This window comes from Lithobates pipiens, unplaced genomic scaffold (assembly GCF_037356315.1).
Source record: "Lithobates pipiens isolate NorthernLeopardFrog02 unplaced genomic scaffold, aLitPip1_a1.2 Scaffold_8, whole genome shotgun sequence".
NCBI classification, from domain to species: Eukaryota; Metazoa; Chordata; class Amphibia; order Anura; family Ranidae; genus Lithobates; species Lithobates pipiens.
Genome location: NW_027507903.1, coordinates 2,421,975 through 2,445,909, shown reverse-complemented (window position 1 = coordinate 2,445,909; position 23,935 = coordinate 2,421,975). Strand labels below are relative to the sequence as shown.

The 23,935-nt window shown below is 45.8% G+C and overlaps 1 protein-coding gene across 1 annotated transcript in view; it reads right to left on the bottom strand.

Moving 5' to 3' along the window:
* The window catches only part of RASGRF1 (Ras protein specific guanine nucleotide releasing factor 1), a 167,675-nt gene that overhangs the window by 103,079 nt on the left and 40,661 nt on the right, over positions 1–23,935 (bottom strand). The window contains 5 exon segments of the mRNA XM_077472711.1: positions 2,607–2,716; positions 5,835–6,028; positions 6,116–6,195; positions 14,141–14,394; positions 15,370–15,459. Of these exon segments, the coding sequence (XP_077328837.1) occupies positions 2,607–2,716; positions 5,835–6,028; positions 6,116–6,195; positions 14,141–14,394; positions 15,370–15,459 (728 nt within the window).

The following is a 23,935-nucleotide window of genomic DNA, read 5'->3' as shown; positions in this document are numbered from 1 at the left end:
ATTAAGTCTGAAGATACAGTGAGGGAAAAAAAAAGTATTTGATCCCCTGCTGATTTTGTATGTTTGCCCACTGACAAATAAATAATCAGTCTATAATTTGCCCCTGGACGACATCATCCTATGACGAAACGTGTAGGGCGGAGCGACGTGCTCACATCACCAATCCCATACGTGCCCTAGAGGATGGGTTGACTTTGTGTGCCGGCCCACACACAAGATCTTAAAGGCGTTTTCTATCAGCGGCAGCTGTAAGTGCATTACCTTTATTTTAATAAAGTTTTACTAAGATTTTACACTATGTGGAGCCCTTTGTTCTTTTGAGATACCATCTCATCCTATACGCTACCAAGGAGTGATGTCAATTTATACCATATCTCTATGGGTAATCATGATATAGTAAACAGGGACCCTTAATTGGGTCAAATTTTTGTTTTAATGATGTATATATGTTCATAATTGATCATTGCATGTTAATAAAGTTTTTAAAAACAGGAAATATTTTTTGGCTTGTTCGTCCTTCCAGCACCATAGTGCTTTTTTTCTTTCTAATGTACATATTTAGGATGTGGTGCTCAATATACTGACCTTTCTAGTTACTATATACACACACACACACACACACACACACACACACACACACACACAATTCATTGTGCTCTCAATATCTCCCTTTGTAGCCACCTATTCAGATGTACTGAGATCAGAGTGTGTAGGTGATAACAAGTGATAAGCCTGAGTGAAAGAACACATCTTCGGCATCCCTGAAGACAAGCATGTTCCTCCCTGAAGACCACTGAATTTATCTGTGTTGTGCAGATTAGTTGCTTGATTACTGTTCCAGAAGCAGGTCTGACAGTATGTAATTAAGCAATTGACGGATAGACTTGATAGCTAACATCTACACCATCCACTGACCAGCCCTCTACCTGAAACATGTTCATGCCTGAAGAGGAGCATGTTCCTTCCCGCTAGCCACTGGCTGGTGCAAACTCTAGCTGTGCTTAAAAGAGAAGTATGGACTTTCAAAAAAAAAAACAAAAAAAAACATTAAACTTGCCTAGGTGGAGGCAGCATCGATCCAATGCTGCATTGGTCCCTCCCCAGCCGGCTCCGCAATGAGAACTGAGCAATCAAACGTCACCAATCGCTCTGTTATCCCTTCCGCTCTGAGCAGAGAGCCGTGACCAGCTCTCTGTTTTGCCCCTCCAGCGCTCACTGCAGCACTAGGCTGTGGAGGGGGGAGGGTCAGGCTCTCAGCGGATCTCTAAAAGACTGAGCCAGGCACTGGTTACCAGGCACCTGAGTGGATCCCGACTGTAAAGGTGTGATCTTTCTTGAGCCTGGACCAGCTAAGTGACGTCAGCCAACAGCAGACTTTATCCCCCTGTCGGCTGAAAACGAGGTCACTGGAGTGTAGAACGAACTCCACTCCTGTGTCCTACAGAAGTACAACCAAAATAGCTTTGGTCATACTTCTCCTTTAAAGAGGAAGTAAACCCTCTGTAAACCCCTTAAAAAAATATATATATACAAAAAAAAAAAAAGACAACCTGCAAGACAAAAGCATAATGAGCTAGTATGCATATGCATGTGCACCACGTATAGAAGGGCCCCTAACAAAAGCTGTTCAACAATGATAGTTAGGAGCCAGGTACTTTGCAGCCCTCCAGGGGTACCCTTTGTTAAGGCCACATATGCCCTCCTTCTATTGTATGCGTAGTGTGTGCACAAAAACTTTTCTTCTTTTGGGTTAGTCGATGCCGATATTGTAACTCTGTTTGTACCAGTTATAATTTGGTTTAACAATACTATCGTTTATTCGATTGCCATCTTATGAGTCAGCGTTCACATTTTCTAGTACAGCATCTTTAAACTTGTGTGATTAACTGATTATTTGTGCATTGTTTAACTGCATTACCTGATTTTTTTTAGCTACCTGTACGGAGGGTAATTCTTCCCCAATGACCACAAATGTAAGGAGCATTCTTCCCACTGACCATCACACTAATGTATCATGAGTTGTAGAGATAGTCATTTTTAGCAGGCGTTCCCTGAGACCGGAAAGTTATTTCAAAAGGTTCCTCTGTGTTGAAAAGGTTGAGAAAGTCTGGTCTACACCATCCAGTGGCCAGCTCCATCCCTGGGACATGCATGTCTAACGGGTGTCCAGGGATGCGTTCCTTCACTTTTGCAACCAGCAGGCGGCTGGATGTGATCACCCCCACCCCTGTTGGCTGTCATGAAGAGCCAAAAATAATAAAAAGTGGCAGCCACATCTACAGTGATGGAAAGAGGACATGTACACATATTCAAAAGTAAGAAAAAAAATAAAAGATATTTCAACATGACGAATACAGAGTTGTGAGTCAGCTATTAATATATAATGTAATGAATGTGACTTTAGTACTCCTTTAGGCTGTACATGTAGAACAACACGTTTCACCGCCTCAAAAATACAGTTATTGGTATTCTGTCACACCACCCTAACCACACCCTGTACCATCTGGACGCACCCTTTGCCAACTGGCATTAGTGGCTGTCTTGGGACATAATGAAGGGTTGGCAAATATAAAAAAAAAAAACAATGCAAGCACATTCTATCTCACCTTGACAGCTCTTCCAGCTTGGATTTGGCATAATCAAGGCTGTTACGTTCAACGTGTTCATGAGGCGTGTGAGCGAGGAGCTCATGTAGAGTCAGGATATAACGAGGAATCTAAGAAAAGAAGACGAGAAGATTCACTGAAGCTCTTAAAGGTGATAATGTATCAACAGGGGCATATGTACAGGGGCCACCATAGAGTTATGGGAGGGGTCAACATGCTCTGCCCACAATAGGCTGCCTGTAGAAAACTACAGGAGGGGCAGACAAGACCAGTCCTCCAGCACAAGGACAGAGAGCAGCAGTGAGCGGTCTTTATTACAGGAAGTCCCACACTGGATTACTGCACAGATCTGGAAGAAATACACAAAGCATGCCAAGATTCAAGAACAATACACATGACCAATGGATTTCGATTATATTTTCTTGTCCCGGAGTTCAGCTTTAATTACTTTCATGAAGTGCTGAAGCGTGCCCTAGCCTGCTAGCAGTTTAAAGGGCCCATTCACACCAATCACATTACATCAATGAATGTGCAGCCAGGTGCACAGCCAGCTGTGTGATCCCCTGCTGACCATGTGTGTTCATCTCAACACTGACACAAATAGTGCAATAAAGACCGTTCCTTGTTAGCCCACTAGCCATTAGTTACACACTCTTAAAAGGGACTGCTACCTGTGCACCACGTACAGAAGGGCCCCAACAAAAGCTGGTCAACATTGACAGTTGGGAGCCAGGTACTTTTTAGACCTCCAGGGGCATCCCTTTGTCAAGGCCGCATATGCCCTCCTTCTATTAGAGCTGTATGCATAGTGTGTGCACAAAAACCTTTCTTCTTTTGGGTTAGTTGATGCCGATATTGTAACCCTGTTTGTACTAGTTATAATTTGGTTTAGAAATACTATAGTTTTGTCGATTGCCTTCTTACGAGTCAGTGTTCACTTTTTCAAGTACAGCATCTTTAAACCTGTGTGATTACTTATTTATTTGTGCATTGTTTAACTGCAATACCTTAATACATCCATTTAGGCTCTGTTCACACTTGTGCGACTCCAAAATCCCACTATTTTCAGTCTGACTTTGAACTCTCTTGCACTCAAGTCACATCAAAGTAGTTCAGGAAACTTTTCTAAATCGCATAGATCCAAACGGGTGCCAGTAAAAGCAATGGGCTGCGACTTGTTATGCAACTTTATGTGTCCAAAGTCACATGACAAGTTGCACAAGTGTGAACGGAGCCTAAGGCCGCGTACACACGGGCGGACTGTTCGCCCAACTTTGTCCGCTGAACAGTGTTTCAGCGGACAGTCTGCTCGTGTGTGGGCTTCAGCGGACAGTTTCAGCGGACAGTCTGACGAACAAAGTTTTTCGGAAATCCCGTAAAACTGTCCGCTGAAACTTGGTTTGAGCGGACAGTCCGCCCGTGTGTAGGCTTGTTCGTCAAACTAAGTTCCGCGCATGCTCAGAAAGGATTTACACGGCGAAGGTTGCATTGCAGTGTATTGGACGTCGTTTTCTAGTCCCGTCGTACGTGCCGTTCACGTCATCGCGCAAGTTTCAGCGGACTGTTCGTTCGTCGTGTGTGGCCAAGTCCGTCCATGCTAATTTTGAGCGGACTGTCCGCTCAAACTGTTTGACGAACAGAGTTGGGCGAACAGTCCGCCCGTGTGTACGCGGCCTTACTCTACAACTGGCTGCTTGTGGACTATATTTGAAGTATTGTTATATAGTGATAGTATTATAACTAGGGTTGCACCGATACCAAAACTAGTATCGGTATGCCGATACCGAGCATTTGCACGTGTGCTTGTAGTCATGCAAATGATCCAATGCTTGTCCCAATACTTAGGCAGCCTCAGTGGTGATCAGTGTGGCGGTGGGGGGAGTTACAAGCACCGATCTCCCAGTATAGCTTTTCTGACAGCTGCTTCTCCTCCTCTCCCTCCCGCGGCTGTCAGGGAGATCAGTGCTCCCACCGGTCACCCCCGGCTGTCCCCCTCTTTCCTCCTCCATGTCCCAATCCGTTTTGTCCTCCGGTTTCCCCTGCGTCCTTCCCAGCTCTCCGGCTCCTCCTCCGGTTCCCCCCATGTCCTTCTCCGGTCCATCCTGTCCTCCTCCGGTCCCCCATGTCTGGAGGAAAGAGCCGGTAAATCTGTAATTCATTTCTTTCTGAATGAACAGAGTCAGTGATCACTGCCTTGGTTCATTCATCATAACTGAAACATCGTAACCTGTTTTTACGATGCTTCCGTTTATGAATGGAGAGGAGCCGCTGTCTCCTGTCCATTTATCTTCAGTGCAGCTGAGGCTGCAGAGAAAGGGACTGTTCAATCTCTGTCCTCAGTCCCTTTCCCTGTCTCAAAGGGGAGGTATCAGGGGTCTGTTTAGACCTCTGATAGCTCATCAAACGCCCCCACCCCCAAGAGGGCTGGAAAAAAAAAAATTGTAATAAAAATATTTCAAAGTTAAATGTCATATTTGCTTTTCTAACACATCTGGGTGGGCTCTGGATGCAATGCTCTGCCCTCCGAGTCCACCTTTTTTGAAGCCTATGGCTCTAATCAGGTGCTTCATAGAAAACACTCCCCCGCCGCTAATTCAGGTGGTAGCGGCGGCCGTGGATAGATTTTTGCAATGCATGAATCTATTCATTAGTCATATAGGGGGGTGGCGTGACAGAGGGGGCGGCGCCCGTGCGCCCTTCATGGACGCACCACCACTAGGTGGTAGGAAACTGTTCCTCCCAGCTCCTGATGGTTTGTACAAGACCCGGAGCTGTCCGACAGCTCGATCTCTGTGCTGGGCGTGCACCACGATCTCAGCACACAGTAGCGCATATATGTGATAAAGACCCACTTCCATGAGGCGACATATATGTGTACGCTTGGCAGAAAAGGGGGTCAATCTGTATAGACTGGAGGAATTAAGGGAAAGGTGGGGGGAGATGTATGAAACCTTGAAATACATGAAGTGAAGGTGGCTTAGGAGGGCAGGATTCTCTATATGAAGTGAAGATCAAGAACACGGAGACATGACCTCAAACTAGCAGAAGGAATGTTCTAGTACTAAATTACAGAACAATGAATTGATACGTGGATCTATACAAAAAAATGATAATCATAATATTTCATTAAGTAAAAAAAAAAAAAGGTCAGACTTGATGAAGCGAGACTCTTCTATGTGTCCTAATGCAGAACATGAATGGAGATATGAACTGCAGATTCTTACTGACCTGGAACATGGGGTAGGTGAGGAAGGTCTCCAGGGTTCGCTCCTCGCAGTCCGGTTTGGCTTCATATTGTTTCAGTAGTTTGTCGAAGTCTCGGTTCTGCTTGCAGTGGGCCAGGATCTGCAGGCTGTACTGATGGTTCCGTACAAACTCCTGGTAAATGTTTAACATCGGCAGGAGGATGTCAAACAGATCAGCTGGAAAGACAACGATGGAGAGATGTGTAACCCATCACCCGGAGGACGGACAGCAGAGTAATGACCAGAGAGAAGACCATTCCTCACCCAACACCAGCGTGGGCCAGCTGGAGATCCGTGCCTTCAGACCCTGATAGAAGATCTGGTGCAGAAACATGATGGTCTCACTGGAATAAAGAAGGTTCTATGAATCACACATGTGCAGAACGAAAAACATTAAGTAACTAATTTCATTTTGTTGCATTCGTAACAAAGTTTGTTTCATTTACTCTTTTTCACCTGGATTTGAATTATTCCAATGGATTCAAAGTATTTGAATAGAAAATAATTATTCAATCCAAATTCATTGTGAAGAATAGCTGGTTCTATTCTATTTGAAATTCAAATTTCTGAAGAATGCTATATTCTATTCTTTTATTTTATTCTCTATTATTTTCAATGCTTCTATTTTATATTCTATATTTCTTTTACACTCTATGCTTTTATTTTATATTCCTTTATTTTCTATTTTATTTTCTATTCTATTCTTTTATTTTCCACTTTATTTTATTTTATATTCAATTCCTTTATTTTATATTCTAATCGAAATGTGAATTTCGGAGGGCAGCTATATTCGAATACACAAAGTATTTGAAGGAAATAAGCAATAGTCAGCAATATATTTACATTTCAAATTGATTTCGGACAAAATTTAATTTCATTACTTCGGATGAGCCTTCCCTCGCCCCACCTCTATCAATGAACCCCCCCCCCCCACCTCCATCAATTAGCCTTCCCTCCCCACCTCCATCAATTAGCCTTCCCTCCCCCACCTCCATCAATGAGCCTTCCCTCCCCACCTCCATCAATGAGCCTTCCCTCCCCACCTCCATCAATGAGCCTTCCCTCCCCACCTCCATCAATGTGCCTTCCCTCCCCACCTCCATCAATGTGCCTTCCCTCCCCACTTCCATCAATGTGCCTTCCCTTCCCATCTCCATCAATGTGCCTTCCCTCTCCACCTCCATCAATGGGCCTTTTCTCTCCACCTCCATCAATGTGCCTTCCCTCTCCACCTCCATCAATGGGCCTTTCCTCTCCACCTCCATCAATGTGCCTTCCCTCTCCACCTCCATCAATGGGCCTTTCCTCTCCACCTCCATCAATGGGCCTTCCCTCTCCACCTCCATCAATGTGCCTTCCCTCTCCACCTCCATCAATGAGCCTTCCCTCTCCACTTCCATCAATGAGCCTTCCCTCTCCACCTCCATCAATGCACCTTCCCTCTCCACCTCTATCAATGAGCCTTCCCTCTCCACTTCCATCAATGTGCCTTCCCTCCCCACCTCCATCAATGTGCCTTCCCTCCCCACCTCCATCAATGTGCCTTCCCTCCCCACCTACATCAATGTGCCTTCCCTCCCCACCTCCATCAATGTGCCTTCCCTCTCCACCTCCATCAATGTGCCTTCCCTCTCCACCTCCATCAATGTGCCTTCCCTCTCCACCTCCATCAATGTGCCTTCCCTCTCCACCTCCATCAATGTGCCTTCCCTCTCCACCTCCATCAATGAGCCTTCCCTCTCCACCTCCATCAATGAGCCTTCCCTCCCCACCTCCATCAATGAGCCTTCCCTCCCCACCTCCATCAATGCGCCTTCCCTCCCCACCTCCATCAATGCGCCTTCCCTCTCCACCTCCATCAATGCGACTTCCCTCTCCACCTCCATCAATGAGCCTTCCCTCTCCACTTCCATCAATGAGCCTTCCCTCTCCACCTCCATCAATGAGCCTTCTCTCTCCACCTCCATCAATGAGCCTTCTCTCTCCACCTCCATCAATGCACCTTCCCTCTCCAACTCTATCAATGAGCCTTCCCTCTCCACTTCCATCAATGTGCCTTCCCTCCCCCACCTCCATCAATGTGCCTTCCCTCTCCACCGCCATCAATGTGCCCTCCCTCCCCACCTCCATCAATGTGCCTTCCCTCCTCCACCTCCATCAATGAGCCTTCCCTCCCCACCTCCATCAATGTGCCTTCCCTCCCCACTTCCATCAATGTGCCTTCCCTTCCCACCTCCATCAATGTGCCTTCCCTCTCCACCTCCATCAAAGCGACTTCCCTCTCCACCTCCATCAATGCGACTTCCCTCTCCACCTTCATCAATGCGACTTCCCTCTCCACCTCCATCAATGCAACTTCCCTCTCCACCTCCATCAATGCGCCTTCCCTCTCCACCTCCATCAATGATCCTTCCCTCTCCACTTCCATAAATGAGCCTTCCCTCCCCACCTCCATCAATGTGCCTTCCCTCTCCACCTCCATCAATGCGACTTCCCTCTCCATCTCCATCAATGCGACTTCCCTCTCCACCTCCATCAATGCGCCTTCCCTCTCCACCTCCATCAATGCGCCTTCCCTCTCCACCTCCATCAATAATCCTTTCCTCTCCACCTCCATCAATGTGCCTTCCCTCTCCACCTCCATCAATGAGCCTTCCCTCCCCACCTCCATCAATGCGCCTTCCCTCCCCACCTCCATCAATGCGCCTTCCCTCTCCACCTCTATCAATGAGCCTTCCCTCTCCACTTCCATCAATGCGCCTTCCCTCTCCACCTCCATCAATGCGCCTTCCCTCTCCACCTCTATCAATGAGCCTTCCCTCTCCACTTCCATCAATGAGCCTTCCCTCTCCACCTCCATCAATGAGCCTTCTCTCTCCACCTCCATCAATGCACCTTCCCTCCCCCACCTCCATCAATGTGCCTTCCCTCTCCACCTCCATCAATGTGCCTTCCCTCCCCACCTCCATCAATGTGCCTTCCCTCCCCACCTCCATCAATGAGCCTTCCCTCTCCACTTCCATCAATGTGCCTTCCCTCCCCCACCTCCATCAATGTGCCTTCCCTCTCCACCGCCATCAATGTGCCTTCCCTCCCCACCTCCATCAATGTGCCTTCCCTCTCCATGTCCATCAATTAGCCTTCCCTCCTCCACCTCCATCAATGAGCCTTCCCTCCCCACCTCCATCAATGTGCCTTCCCTCCCCATTTCCATCAATGTGCCTTCCCTTCCCACCTCCATCAATGTGCCTTCCCTCTCCACCTCCATCAAAGCGACTTCCCTCTCCACCTCCATCAATGCGACTTCCCTCTCCACCTCCATCAATGCGACTTCCCTCTCCACCTCCATCAATGCGACTTCCCTCTCCACCTCCATCAATGCGACTTCCCTCTCCACCTCCATCAATGCGCCTTCCCTCTCCACCTCCATCAATGATCCTTCCCTCTCCACTTCCATCAATGTGCCTTCCCTCCCCACTTCCATCAATGTGCCTTTCCTCTCCACCTCCATCAATGTGCCTTCCCTCTCCATCTCCATCAATGTGCCTTCCCTCTCCACCGCCATCAATGTGCCTTCCCTCCCCACCTCCATCAATGTGCCTTCCCTCTCCATCTCCATCAATTAGCCTTCCCTCCTCCACCTCCATCAATGAGCCTTCCCTCCCCACCTCCATCAATGTGCCTTCCCTCCCCACTTCCATCAATGTGCCTTCCCTTCCCACCTCCATCAATGTGCCTTCCCTTCCCACCTCCATCAATGTGCCTTCCCTCTCCACCTCCATCAATGCGACTTCCCTCTCCACCTCCATTAATGCGACTTCCCTCTCCACCTCCATCAATGCGACTTCCCTCTCCACCTCCATCAATGCGACTTCCCTCTCCACCTCCATCAATGCGACTTCCCTCTCCACCTCCATCAATGCGCCTTCCCTCTCCACCTCCATCAATGATCCTTCCCTCTCCACTTCCATCAATGTGCCTTCCCTCCCCACTTCCATCAATGTGCCTTTCCTCTCCACCTCCATCAATGTGCCTTCCCTCTCCACCTTCATCAATGTGCCTTCCCTCTCCACCTCCATCAATGTGCCTTCCCTCTCCACCGCCATCAATGTGCCTTCCCTCTCCACCTCCATCAATGTGCCTTCCCTCCCCACCTCCATCAATTAGCCTTCCCTCCCCCACCTCCATCAATGAGCCTTCCCTCCCCACCTCCATCAATGAGCCTTCCCTCCCCACCTCCATCAATGAGCCTTCCCTCCCTACCTCCATCAATGTGCCTTCCCTCCCCACCTCCATCAATGTGCCTTCCCTCCCCACTTCCATCAATGTGCCTTCCCTCTCCACCTCCATCAATGGGCCTTTTCTCTCCACCTCCATCAATCTGCCTTCCCTCTCCACCTCCATCAATGGGCCTTTCCTCTCCACCTCCATCAATGTGCCTTCCCTCTCCACCTCCATCAATGGGCCTTTCCTCTCCACCTCCATCAATGGGCCTTCCCTCTCCACCTCCATCAATGTGCCTTCCCTCTCCACCTCCATCAATGAGCCTTCCCTCTCCACTTCCATCAATGAGCCTTCCCTCTCCACCTCCATCAATGCGCCTTCCCTCTCCACCTCTATCAATGAGCCTTCCCTCTCCACTTCCATCAATGTGCCTTCCCTCCCCACCTCCATCAATGTGCCTTCCCTCCCCACCTCCATCAATGTGCCTTCCCTCCCCACCTCCATCAATGTGCCTTCCCTCCCCACCTCCATCAATGAGCCTTCCCTCTCCACTTCCATCAATGTGCCTTCCCTCCCCCACCTCCATCAATGTGCCTTCCCTCTCCACCGCCATCAATGTGCCTTCCCTCCCCACCTCCATCAATGTGCCTTCCCTCTCCATCTCCATCAATTAGCCTTCCCTCCTCCACCTCCATCAATGAGCCTTCCCTCCCCACCTCCATCAATGTGCCTTCCCTCCCCATTTCCATCAATGTGCCTTCCCTTCCCACCTCCATCAATGTGCCTTCCCTCTCCACCTCCATCAAAGCGACTTCCCTCTCCACCTCCATCAATGCGACTTCCCTCTCCACCTCCATCAATGCGACTTCCCTCTCCACCTCCATCAATGCGACTTCCCTCTCCACCTCCATCAATGCGACTTCCCTCTCCACCTCCATCAATGCGCCTTCCCTCTCCACCTCCATCAATGATCCTTCCCTCTCCACTTCCATCAATGTGCCTTCCCTCCCCACTTCCATCAATGTGCCTTTCCTCTCCACCTCCATCAATGTGCCTTCCCTCTCCATCTCCATCAATGTGCCTTCCCTCTCCACCGCCATCAATGTGCCTTCCCTCCCCACCTCCATCAATGTGCCTTCCCTCTCCATCTCCATCAATTAGCCTTCCCTCCTCCACCTCCATCAATGAGCCTTCCCTCCCCACCTCCATCAATGTGCCTTCCCTCCCCACTTCCATCAATGTGCCTTCCCTTCCCACCTCCATCAATGTGCCTTCCCTTCCCACCTCCATCAATGTGCCTTCCCTCTCCACCTCCATCAATGCGACTTCCCTCTCCACCTCCATCAATGCGACTTCCCTCTCCACCTCCATCAATGCGACTTCCCTCTCCACCTCCATCAATGCGACTTCCCTCTCCACCTCCATCAATGCGACTTCCCTCTCCACCTCCATCAATGCGCCTTCCCTCTCCACCTCCATCAATGATCCTTCCCTCTCCACTTCCATCAATGTGTCTTCCCTCCCCACTTCCATCAATGTGCCTTTCCTCTCCACCTCCATCAATGTGCCTTCCCTCTCCACCTTCATCAATGTGCCTTCCCTCTCCACCTCCATCAATGAGTCTTCCCTCTCCACCTCCATCAATGTGCCTTCCCTCTCCACCGCCATCAATGTGCCTTCCCTCTCCACCTCCATCAATGTGCCTTCCCTCTCCACCTCCATCAATGAGCCTTCCCTCTCCACTTCCATCAATGTGCCTTCCCTCCCCACCTCCATCAATGTGCCTTCCCTCTCCACTTCCATCAATGTGCCTTCCCTCCCCACCTCCATCAATGAGCCTTCCCTCCCCACCTCCATCAATGAGCCTTCCCTCCCCACCTCCATCAATGTGCCTTCCCTCTCCACCGCCATCAATGTGCCTTCCCTCTCCACCTCCATCAATGTGCCTTCCCTCTCCACCTCCATCAATGAGCCTTCCCTCTCCACTTCCATCAATGTGCCTTCCCTCCCCACCTCCATCAATGTGCCTTCCCTCTCCACTTCCATCAATGTGCCTTCCCTCCCTACCTCCATCAATGTGCCTTCCCTCTCCACCTCCATCAACGTGCCTTCCCTCTCCACCTCCATCAACGAGCCTTCCCTCTCCACCTCCATCAACGAGCCTTCCCTCTCCACCTCCATCAATGAGCCTTCCCTCCCCACTTCCATCAATGTGCCTTCCCTCCCCACCTCCATCAATGAGCCTTCCCTCCCCACCTCCATCAATGAGCCTTCCCTCCCCACCTCCATCAATGTGCCTTCCCTCCCCACCTCCATCAATGCGCCTTCCCTCTCCACCTCCATCAATGTGCCTTCCCTCCCCACCTCCATCAATGTGCCTTCCCTCTCCACCTCCATCAATGAGCCTTCCCTCTCCACCTCCATCAATGACCCTTCCCTCTCCACCTCCATCAATGTGCCTTCCCTCTCCACCTCCATCAATGTGCCTTCCCTCTCCACCTCCATCAACGAGCCTTCCCTCTCCACCTCCATCAATGAGCCTTCCCTCTCCACTTCCATCAATGTGCCTTTCCTCCCCACCTCCATCAATGTGCCTTCCCTCTCCACCTCCATCAATGTGCCTTCCCTCCCCACCTCCATCAATGTGCCTTCCCTCTCCACTTCCATCAATGTGCCTTCCCTCCCCACCTCCATCAATGTGCCTTCCCTCCCCACCTCCATCAATGTGCCTTCCCTCCCCACCTCCATCAATGTGCCTTCCCTCCCCACCTCCATCAATGTGCCTTCCCTTCCCACCTCCATCAATGTGCCTTCCCTCCCCACCTCCATCAATGTGCCTTCCCTCCCCACCTCCATCAATGAGCCTTCCCTCCCCCACCTCCATCAATGTGCCTTCCCTCCCCACCTCCATCAATGAGCCTTCCCTCCCCACCTCCATCAATGAGCCTTCCCTCCCCACCTCCATCAATGAGCCTTCCCTCGCCCACCTCCATCAATGTGCCTTCCCTCCCCACCTCCATCAATGAGCCTTCCCTCCCCACCTCCATCAATGAGCCTTCCCTCCCCACCTTCATCAATGTGCCTTCCCTCTCCACCTCCATCAATGTGCCTTCCCTCTCCACCTCCATCAATGTGCCTTCCCTCTCCACCTCCATCAACTCTGCTGGGTACCCTGTGGATATAAATGGGGGACTCTGCTGGGCACTCCTGGATGTAAAGGGGGGACTTTGCTGGGCACCCCTAAATATAAGGAGGTGCTTTATAAAATGGATTTTGTTTTTAGCCTGCAAAATATTTTGTAAAATATACAATGTGGCCCTCGTAGTGAAAAGTTTGGAGACCCCCCCACTTTAGAGGAGTAGACAACAACAATCTGACATCAGAAAGATTCATTCAAGGCTATTAAAAATTATTTTCATCCTGCACCATCCTGCGCTGCATTACACTCAACAGGTGGCTTTCCTGAAATAGATTTTCTTGCAGCCAACTAATTATTAAAGTGGTTGTAAACCCTAGATTAAGGCTTACCTGTAGCTTACCTGTAGGTCCAAGAAATATCTCCTAAACCTATACGGTTTAGGAGATATTTGCCCGAAGACAGGCACTGCCGTCTACGGCGTGTGTCGGCTCCCGTGCGCATGCGCGGGAGTGACGTCATCGCGGCTTTGCCGAATGACAGCGGCGGAGCTGCGAAACCCACAGAGAAGATGGATGCGCCGGACTACAGGGGACAGCGGTGACTTTGCTGGCTCCTGTGTCAGGTAAGTGACACATAATGGACTACTATGCGATGCGATGCGATGCGATGCATAGTAGTCCATTATGCTTTACCTTTGCAGGGAATGAAAGAGGAAGTAAAACCATCAGGGTTTACTTCCTCTTTAAGGATGCAGATGCTGCTGACAGATGCAAAGGTGCGCCCTCTAATAGCAAATCTGGGTATGATTTTTTTAACAACTATGGTATATATAATACACCCTGAGAGTTCGCACATTCATATGCTCTAAAAAACAACAAAAAAAAAAAAAAAGTTCCCTCTTCCAATAAGCTCCCTAAAATCCTCACCTGTTCAAAAAGATGCTGCTGACATCATCGTGGGTGATTGGTGGCTTCTTGGAACTCGCCGCCATTCGCAGAGGTCGCAGGAAGTTGTTGACCAAAATATGCAGCTGCTGAACATATTCCGACTCCGCTTCCAGCATGCTGAACACAACCTGGTTCCTCTTGCGCATGCTGTCCGCATGGGGAGACCTGGAGTAATCCTGGATTATGCTTTTCCATTTCCGCCGGCATAGCCAGCCACGCAGAAAGCTCTGTACCTGCGGGCGAAACGCATAAGTGACATATTACTGAGGGGGTAAATTCATAAAAAAAAAAAAAAAACACAGATATTCATCCGACAAAATTGAATTGACGTTAATTTTTAGCGAATACTGGCAAAATCTAATGTTACTAGGCTATTTTCTCTGCAACGATATTCCCGTTATGGCCACTAGATGGAGATGACAATCAAAAAATAAGTGGACAAACTATATCTCCCATATGACTTGGAGAAATAGAAATCACACAATTACAAATTGGTGTAAAAAAAAAAACTTCACTTCACGTCCTGATCTTATACCATTCCTACAATATAAATATACTGCAGGGATACGTGAAATTATTAAAATAAATGGCATATCCACCAAGTCAACTCAACGCGTTTCAACTTATATAAAGTCTTCATCAGGGGGAGAAGGAAGTGGAAGCAATCAAAGCAGCAATCAAAGCAGCAGCATTGTAGGAATGGTATAAGATCAGGACGTGAAGTGTCTAGAACAGCCAATTTTAAAATCTGTTGTTCAATTCAAGTTTTTTTTTACTTTTTATACACCAATGTGTAATTGTGTGATTTATACTGCTGCAACAAAGTTCTATGGGAGATATATTTTGTCTAGTGTATCAGGGATGGAGCAGCATTCTTCCCATGATATAATTGCTACAATCAAAAATAAGTATTTAGGATCATCAGCTTCATCTAATGGACTTAATGTGGTATTTTCCTGATTCACGCTAGGAATATGAATGAAGAACATTCGACCTGGAAAGAAAATAGCCTACTAACAATTGACTTTCTCGGCAGAACGAATCTACATGCATTTTAGCAGGACGGATTTATTTTTTATTTTTTTATCAATACATGCCTAATTATTTAGATGACAGGTTACAAATTAATACCATCAAATGTATTGATACAGGTTCTGCAATTTGATGTGCTGAACATGCTGACAAATAACCACAAACTACTTCTTTACCTTCTTTATCTTCTTAATGTCGGTGTCTTCGGTCTGAGCGTTGCTCGGTGTTGATTGGATACGCTCATTGTCCTTCAGTAATGATGCAATCTGTAAGAAATAATCAGAAATGAACAAATGACAAAAAATGTTTTTAAAAAAATAGATAAAACGATTTACTGAGGTTGAGATTCACTTAGGCCAGCAAAGCTGCATTTGTGTCAAACTTCTGACCATGCACAAAAAACGACCCTTCTATCTTTTTAAATGCCAATGTTCATGACACACATTTAGGGGGGGGGTTGGAGGGGGGGTCTATTTAAAAAAAAAATCGCTGGACGAATATCACAAACATTTGCCCAGCTCTCACAAATTTTGACCATCATTTTTTGCCTAAAATGTTGATTTCCTGTGATCACCAGCTCCATCTAGTGGCCATAATGTGGTATTTTTCCTGAAATTCCTCAAAACAGGGAACATACCACCATTATTACCACTAGATGGAGCCAACAATCATAGGAAGCCACTTTATTAAACAAAATACAGTCAGAATTTGCAAGGGCTAGGCAAATGCGTGTGACATTCGTCCAGCAATTTTTTTATAAACAAAAGTAAATACAAAATTTAATGAGGACCAAAAATTGTTTCTTTTTTTTTTCCATTTTCATTTTGTTTAGAGGTCTATTCATTTTTTTTTTTTTTTTTTTTTTTAATTACACATAAGTATTTGCCCACCTCTCAGAAAGTTTGACTATATTTTTGCCTAATATGTTGATTTCCTATAATCATCCGCTCCATCTAGTGGACAAAATACTGTATATTTCCTGAAATAACAAAGTCGGAGTATATACCACATTATGGCCACTAGATGGTGCTGACAATCATAGAAAGTCACTGTATTAAGCAAAAATTATCTACAGAATTTGTGAGGGCTGTGTTATTACTTACCTGCTTTTTTTTTTTTTTTTTATAAATAACCCCCCTGTATATATGCATAGATTCATTCACTGGGGGTGTAGATGTTATATAGTGGTCTATTTAGAAATCATTTGCTGGACGAATGTCACAAGCTTTGGCCTTGTTCTCATGAATTTTTACAGTATTTTGCTTAATGTGTTGATCCTATGATCCTCAGCTCTCCATCTAGTGACCATAATGTGGTATTTTTCCCTCAAACACCTCAATCAAGGAATATACCACATTATTGACACTAGATGGAGCCGATAATCATAGGAAGCCACTTTATTAAGCAAAATACGGTCAGAACTTGTGAGGGCTGGACGAATGCTTGTGACATTCGCCCAGCAAATATTTATAAAATCAAACCCCCGTAAGTGATTTCATATTTAATGGGGGGGGGGGGGGGGTTAAAAAAAGTAAAAAAAAGTTTTGTTTCCCCCCCCCCATGTATTTAGAGGCCTATGTAATTAAAAAAAAACGCTGGACGAATGTCATAAGCATTCAGCCACCTCTCACAAATTTGGACCATAATTTTGCTTTATATTTTGATTTCACACAATCCGCAGCTCCATCTACTGCCCATAATCCTGTATTTTCCCTGAAAAATACCCAAGTCAGGGTATATACTGCATTGTGGCCACTAGATGGCGCTGACAAGCATAACAAGTAGCCGTGCACTGCCGAAAAATTTGTTAGTTTTAGTTTCATTTAGTTTTTTCCCCCCCCCGATTTTTTGGGTCATTCAATATGATCGAAATTCGTAAATTAGAAAATTAGAAAATAAGAAAGGAAGAAAATCCCCCTGAGGGGCGCGCGCAGCGCGCTCTGTAATCGGCGAGTCTATGAGACTCGACTGATCACGGATCCGAGCAAGGGGTCGATCCCGACCCCTTACCACGTGATCAGCTGTCAGCCAATGACAGCTGATCATGTGATACAACGGAGCCGGTAATTGGCTATTATTCCTCCTCGTGCTGACAGCGCGAGGAGAAAAAAAAAAGAGCCGATCACCGGCGGCCGTGATTGAGACATCAGTCCCGATCATGGCCAGTTTACCAGTGCCCACCTGCCCCCCTCAGGAATAAATAAGTGTCCCCCGTAAGTGCCACCCAGCAGTGCCCACAGTGCCACCCACAATCTGCCTCAACAACGGTGCTGCACCCCAGTGCCACATATCCGTGGCCATCAGTGTCATCTACCAGTGCCCATCAGTGCCGCCCATCAGTGCCACCTATCAGAGCCACCTATCAGTGCCCATGGGAGAGAAGATTGCTGAAAAGTTAGAGGGGCTTTTAAACTAGGTGATATGGGGGGGGGGGGGGTGTCAAGACGTGGCGATAGCCAGTGTGGAACAAAGTTTAGAGCGTAGTATTGGGGGCATTAGTAGTAGGTTGACTAAAGCACCTAAACCCAAAGTAAGTAAAAAATTAAGTCCTTGCTAGAAGATAATAAATGGTATAAATCCTAGGAACAAAGAATGGAAAGGAAAAATGGGAGTGCCTTAAGAGTGTATTAAATTAAAGTTATTGGCCAGTGCATCCCAATGGGAGATACATTTAAAAGAGCGAACAAAAAGCCCTGAGTGGCTTAAAGTGGAATTCCACCCTAAAGTGGAACCTCCGCTGATCGGATCCCTCCCCCCTCCGGTGTCACAATTGACACCTTTCAGGGGGAAGGGGGGTGCAGATACCTGTCAAAGACAGGTATTTTCACCCACTTCCGGGCATAGACTCCCGTGGGAGTCTACGCTATTTCCTGCCCTGCCGCGCTGTCTGCTGGGACACACACGGGTCCCAGTGACAGCGCGGAGATTTCCTATTGCGCGGCCCGCGCGTGCGCAGTAGGGAACCGGGAAGTGAAGCCGATTCGCTTCACTTCCTGATTCCCTCACCTAGAATGGTGACTGCAGCAGCCGAGAGCCGAGCGATCGATCGGCCTCGGCTGCCGGCATCGCTGGAACCCGGGACAGGTGAGTGTCCATTTATTAAAAGTCAGCAGCTGTAGTATTTATAGCTGCTGGCTTTTAATATTTTTTTTTTTTGGTGGAATCCCTCTTTAACTTCAATGTAAAAAGGCATATAAAAGCAAAGGAGAAGGCCTTTAAACAATACAAGGCTGAGGGGTCATCATCAGCATTCCAACTTTACAAAGAATGTAATAAGAAATGTAAGGGTGTAATCAGGGCAGCTAAGATACTGTAGAACACGAAAGACACATAGCAGAGGAGAGTAAAAAAAAAAAAAAACAATCAATTATTTACGTATATATATATATATATATATATATATATATATATATAGTAAGAAAGGGAGGTCAGATCATATTGGCACCGTAAAGAATGATGAAGGAAATCTGGTTACTAAGGATGGAGAAGGTTTTGAATTTATTCTTCTCCTCAGTCTTCACGAGGGATACAGTAACCATAACCGCAGTGTTTATCCTCATGACACATAACAGGAAGCACCTCCATGGCTAACAGAGGATAGAAGTAGAAATAGACTTGATAAACTTAACATTAATAAATCACCGGGACCAGACGGCTTGCACCCGGGGGTACTTAACCACATCAACACCGAGCACTTTCACCTCCTTCCTTCCCAGACGAATTTTCAGCTTTCAGCGCTCTTGCACTTTCAACAAGAATTGCGCGGTCATGCTACGGTGTACCCAAATGGAATTTTTATCATTTTGTTTGCACAAATAGAGCTTTCTTTTTGCGGTATTTATTCACGACTCCGTTTTTTTCTTTTTTGCGATATAAGCAAAAAAAGAGCGGAAATTTGGGGAAAAAAAACCTATATTTTCTTTATTCTATTTTAACCACTTGAGATCCGCGCTATAGCCAAATGACTGCTACAGCGCGGACCTCCTTTGCCGGGACTACGTCTATTGACGTCGTCCCGTGCACGAGCGGCCTGCGCGCCCCCCGAGGGGCGCGCGCGGCGCGCTCTGTAATCGGCGAGTCTATGAGACTCGACTGATCACGGATCCGAGCAAGGGGTCAATCCTGACTCCTTACCACGTGATCAGCTGTCAGCCAATGACAGCTGATCATGTGATACAACGGAGCCGGTAATCGGCTATTATTCCTCCTCGCGCTGTCAAAAAAAGAGCCGATCACCGGCGGCCGTGATTGAGACATCAGTCCCGATCATGGCCAGCTTACCAGTGCCCACCTGCCCCCCTCAGGAATAAATAAGTGTCCCCCGTAAGTGCCACCCAGCAGTGCCCACAGTGCCACCCACAATCTGCCTCAACAACGGTGCTGCACCCAGTGCCACATATCCGTGGCCATCAGTGTCATCTACCAGTGCCCATCAGTGCCGCCCATCAGTGCCACCTATCAGAGCCACCTATCAGTGCCCATCAGTCCCATCTATCAGTGGTACCTATCAGTGCCCCTTAGTGCCACCCATCTGTGCCACCCATCTGCGCCATCTTATCTGTGCCCATCTTTGCCCATCAGTGCCGCCTTATCTGTGCCCATCAGTACTGCCTTATCTGTGCCTATCGGTGCCACCTTATCTGTGCCTATTAGTGCCGTCTTAACTATGCCTATCAGTGCCGCCTCATTAGCGCACTTCAATGAAGGAGAAAAATGACCCGTTTGCAAAATTTTATAACAAACTATTAAACATGATTTTTATTTTTTTTATTTTGCATCTTTTTTTGTTTGTTTAGCAAAAAATAAAACTCCGAGCTGTAATTAAATACCACCAAAAGAAAGCTCTATTTGTGGGAAAAAAAATGATAAAAATTTCATTTGGGTACAGTGTTGTATGACCGCGCAATTGTCATTCAAAGTGTATCAGCGCTGAAAGCTGAAAATTGGTCTGGGACTGAGGGGGGTTTAAGTGCCCAGTAAGCAAGTGGTTAAAAGAAATCCAATAAAATCTAATTTTATCATAAATTTAAGCCAAAATGTTTTTGGTAAAAAAAAAAAAAAATCCCGTTAAGTGTATAGTAATTGGTTTGTGTGATTACAGACATATGTACGCAAATGATCATTGGAACATGTGATTTTACTGTTATATGTAGTTACATAGTTAGTAAGGTTGAATAAAGACACCAGTCCATCCAGTCCAACCTGAGTGAGTGTCTACAATTGTCCCTATCCCTGTACATTGCACACTCACATCAGTCCCTGCCCTCAAGGAGCCCACAATCCAAGGTCCCCATTCATATACTAGGGGCCAATTTTGGACAGAAGCCAATTAACCTACCTGCATGTCTTTGGAGGAAACTGGAGTACCCGGAGGAAACCCACACAGGCACAGGGAGAACATGCAAACTCCAGGCAGGTAGTGTCGTGGTTGGGATTTGAACCGGCGACCCCTCTTACTGCTAAGTGAGAGTGCTAACCACTACACCACTGTGCCGCCCACTACACCACTGTGCCGCCCACTACACCACTGTGCTGCCACAAATATATGTGGGGGGATATGTGTTTTGGGGATCATTACTATGTGGGGACATGTGTTTTGGGGACATGTGTTTTGGGGACACATGTGTGTTTACTTTGTGTGTTTTTACATGTGTGGTGACACTAGACTGGTGATCAGTGAGTAAAAAACTGTAAAAAAACAGCTCATACTCACTGATCACCAGCCGGCTGCAGCGATCTGCTCTCCTCTCCTCAGTGACAACTTCCGTGTGAGGAGAGGAGGAGCCGATCGCCTAGCAAGCGGCTGTCTGTTTACATCAAATGACGGCCGTGATTGGACAATTTGATCTGAGCATGCGTGGCACTTTATCCGATCGACAAAGTCCGATTGGATCGTGTTGTTGGTGGAAATTTTTTTATATCCAGCTGTCAAACTTTGTTGGTTGGACATTCCGCCGAAAAAAAGTCAGATGAAGCCCACACACGGTAGGATTATTTGACAACACGGACCAATTTTCCGTCGGAATGTTGAGGAGGTCTTTTGCTAGAATTATTGCCCTCACTGTCACCATTGCGGCGATACCTCACACGTGTGATTTGAACACCGTTTACGTTTGCGGGCGTGACTTACGTATGAGTTTTTTTTGCTGCGCAAGCACGCGGGGCGCTTTAAAAAAAATTTTCTTATTTATTTTGTTTGATTTTTTTTAACATTGTCCCTTTAGAATAAAATAAAAATCTGATCACTTTTATTGCCATCACAAAAAATGTAAACCTCCCTTGTGACAGTAACAGGTGGTGACAGGTACTCTTTATGGAGAGATTGGGGGGGTGGGGGGTCTAAAAGAACCATATATAATATATATATAATAAACATTATATATAATATATACAATATATAATATAATACATATATATATTATACATAATATAATAATAATTATATAATATAATAATATAAATATATATATATATACTTCAAAGTATTCAGATCACCAAAATCAGCGTTTCTGAATACTGTTTTTTTTTTTTAAATCTGCGCCATTGGCAGCCGGGTAAACCAGAAGTGACGTCGCTTCCGGGATTTTACATCAGAGACCCAATCAGAGCTTAGCGAGGATTGTCCGCCGCTCTGCTTTATACTGTTTGTTTCTTTACTCAATAAAAACAACTGAAACAGAAAAGATGATGTTACACCCTGTGTGCAGCACCGACACGCGCGTTCGCGTTTGTGAGCGAGCATGGGGGGGGGGGGGCACTTTAAACTTTTATTTTTTTTATTATTAATAAAATATTATTTATTTATTTTTACACTGTTGCTTAACCTGCTTCAGAAGATTTTACCCCCCCTCCCCCTTCCTGACCAGAGCACTTTTTGCCATTCGGCACTGCGTCGATTTAACCGACAATTGCGCAGTCGTGCGACATTACACCAAAACAAAGTTGATGTCCTTTTTTTACCCCCCCTCCCCCCCACAAATAGAGCTTTCTTTTGGTGGTATTTGATCACCTCTATGTTTTTTACTTTTTGCGCTATAAACAAGAAAAGAGAGACAATTTTGAAAAAAAAAAGCAATATTTTTTACTTTTTGTTATAATAAATATCCCCAAAAAATAAATATATTAAAAAAAAAAAAAAAAAGTTTCCTCAGTTTAGGCCGATATGTATTCTACATATTTTTGGTAAAAAAAGAAAAAAAAAAAAAAAAAATGTTATATATATATAATATATATATATATATATATATATATATATATATATATATATATATATATATATATATATAACATTTTTTTTTTTTTTCCTTTTTTTACCAAAAATATGTAGAATACATATCGGCCTAAACTGAGGAAACTTTTTTTTTTTTTTTTATATATTTATTTTTTAAATTATTAATATTATTATTATATAAATTATTTATATATATATATATATATATATATATATATATATATATATATAGTATATACGCTTATTGAGATTTTTTTTATTTATTTATTTATTATTTGCGCTCAAACCAATATTGATTGGTTTGCGCAAAAGTGATAGCGTCTACAAAATAGGGGATAGATTTAATATTTATTATAATTTTTTTTTATTAGTAATGGCAGCAATCTGCGATTTTTATCCTGACTGCGACATAATGGCAGACACATTGGACACTTTTGTCACTATTTTGGGACCATTGCCATCTATACATATATAAAAATGCACTGATTATTGTGTAAATGACACTGGCAGGGAAGGGTTAAACACTAGTGGGCGATAAAGGGGTTAAGTGTGTCCTAGGGAGTGAAAGTTTTAAAAAGTATATTTTATTAGAATTTATTATTATTATAATATAATATATTAATATAAATACTTATAATATTTTATAAGTATAATTATATTATTTTATATAATTATAATATCATTATTTTATTATATAATTTTAAGTATTATAAGTATTTAAAATATTTTTAAAAAGTATAATTTGATCATGTTCTATATTTAGGGGTCTAGTTAGAGAAACATTTCCTGGATGAATGTAACAAAGCATTCTATTGAGAGCCGGTTCACACACGGGCAACCCGGGATCCGACTTCAGGTCGCCGCAAGTCACGCGGTTGAGAAAATCAATGGCAGTGAATGGAGCCGTCTTAATGTAGACTACAGCAGTCGCTCCCACTTCAAAAAAGGTTCCTGTACGACTTCAAACCGACTTCTAGGCGACTTGTACCCAGTGATTTCAATGAAAGTCGTCTCCAAGTCGGATCTCCGTCTATATTGAAGCGACAACGTCGCCTCTCTAATGTTAAAAACCTGGCATGGGTTCCCCTTCCAAGGGCAAACCAGGCCCCCATACTCATTCACATAGGGGGGGCCGAGATCTGGGGGCCCCCTTATTAAGATTCCGATAAGCCCCCCCGCACGCAGACTCCGACAACCAATGGCCAGGGTTGTCAGGAAGAGGCCCTCGTCTTCATCAACATGGGGACAAGGTGCTTTGGGGTTAAGAGGGCCGCATGTTGAGGGCACGCGGCCTGGTACGGTTCGGGGGGGGGGGGGCGCTAGCTCGTCCCCATCCACTTTCCTGAGCGGCCAGGCTGCATGCTCGGATAAGGGTCTGGTATGGATTTTGGGGGGACCCCCACACCGTTTTTTCGGCATAGGGGGGTTAAAAATCCATATCAGACCTAAGGGCCTTGTATGCTCTTGGAGGGGGAACCCATGCCGGTTTTTTATTTAAAATCTGGTGTGGA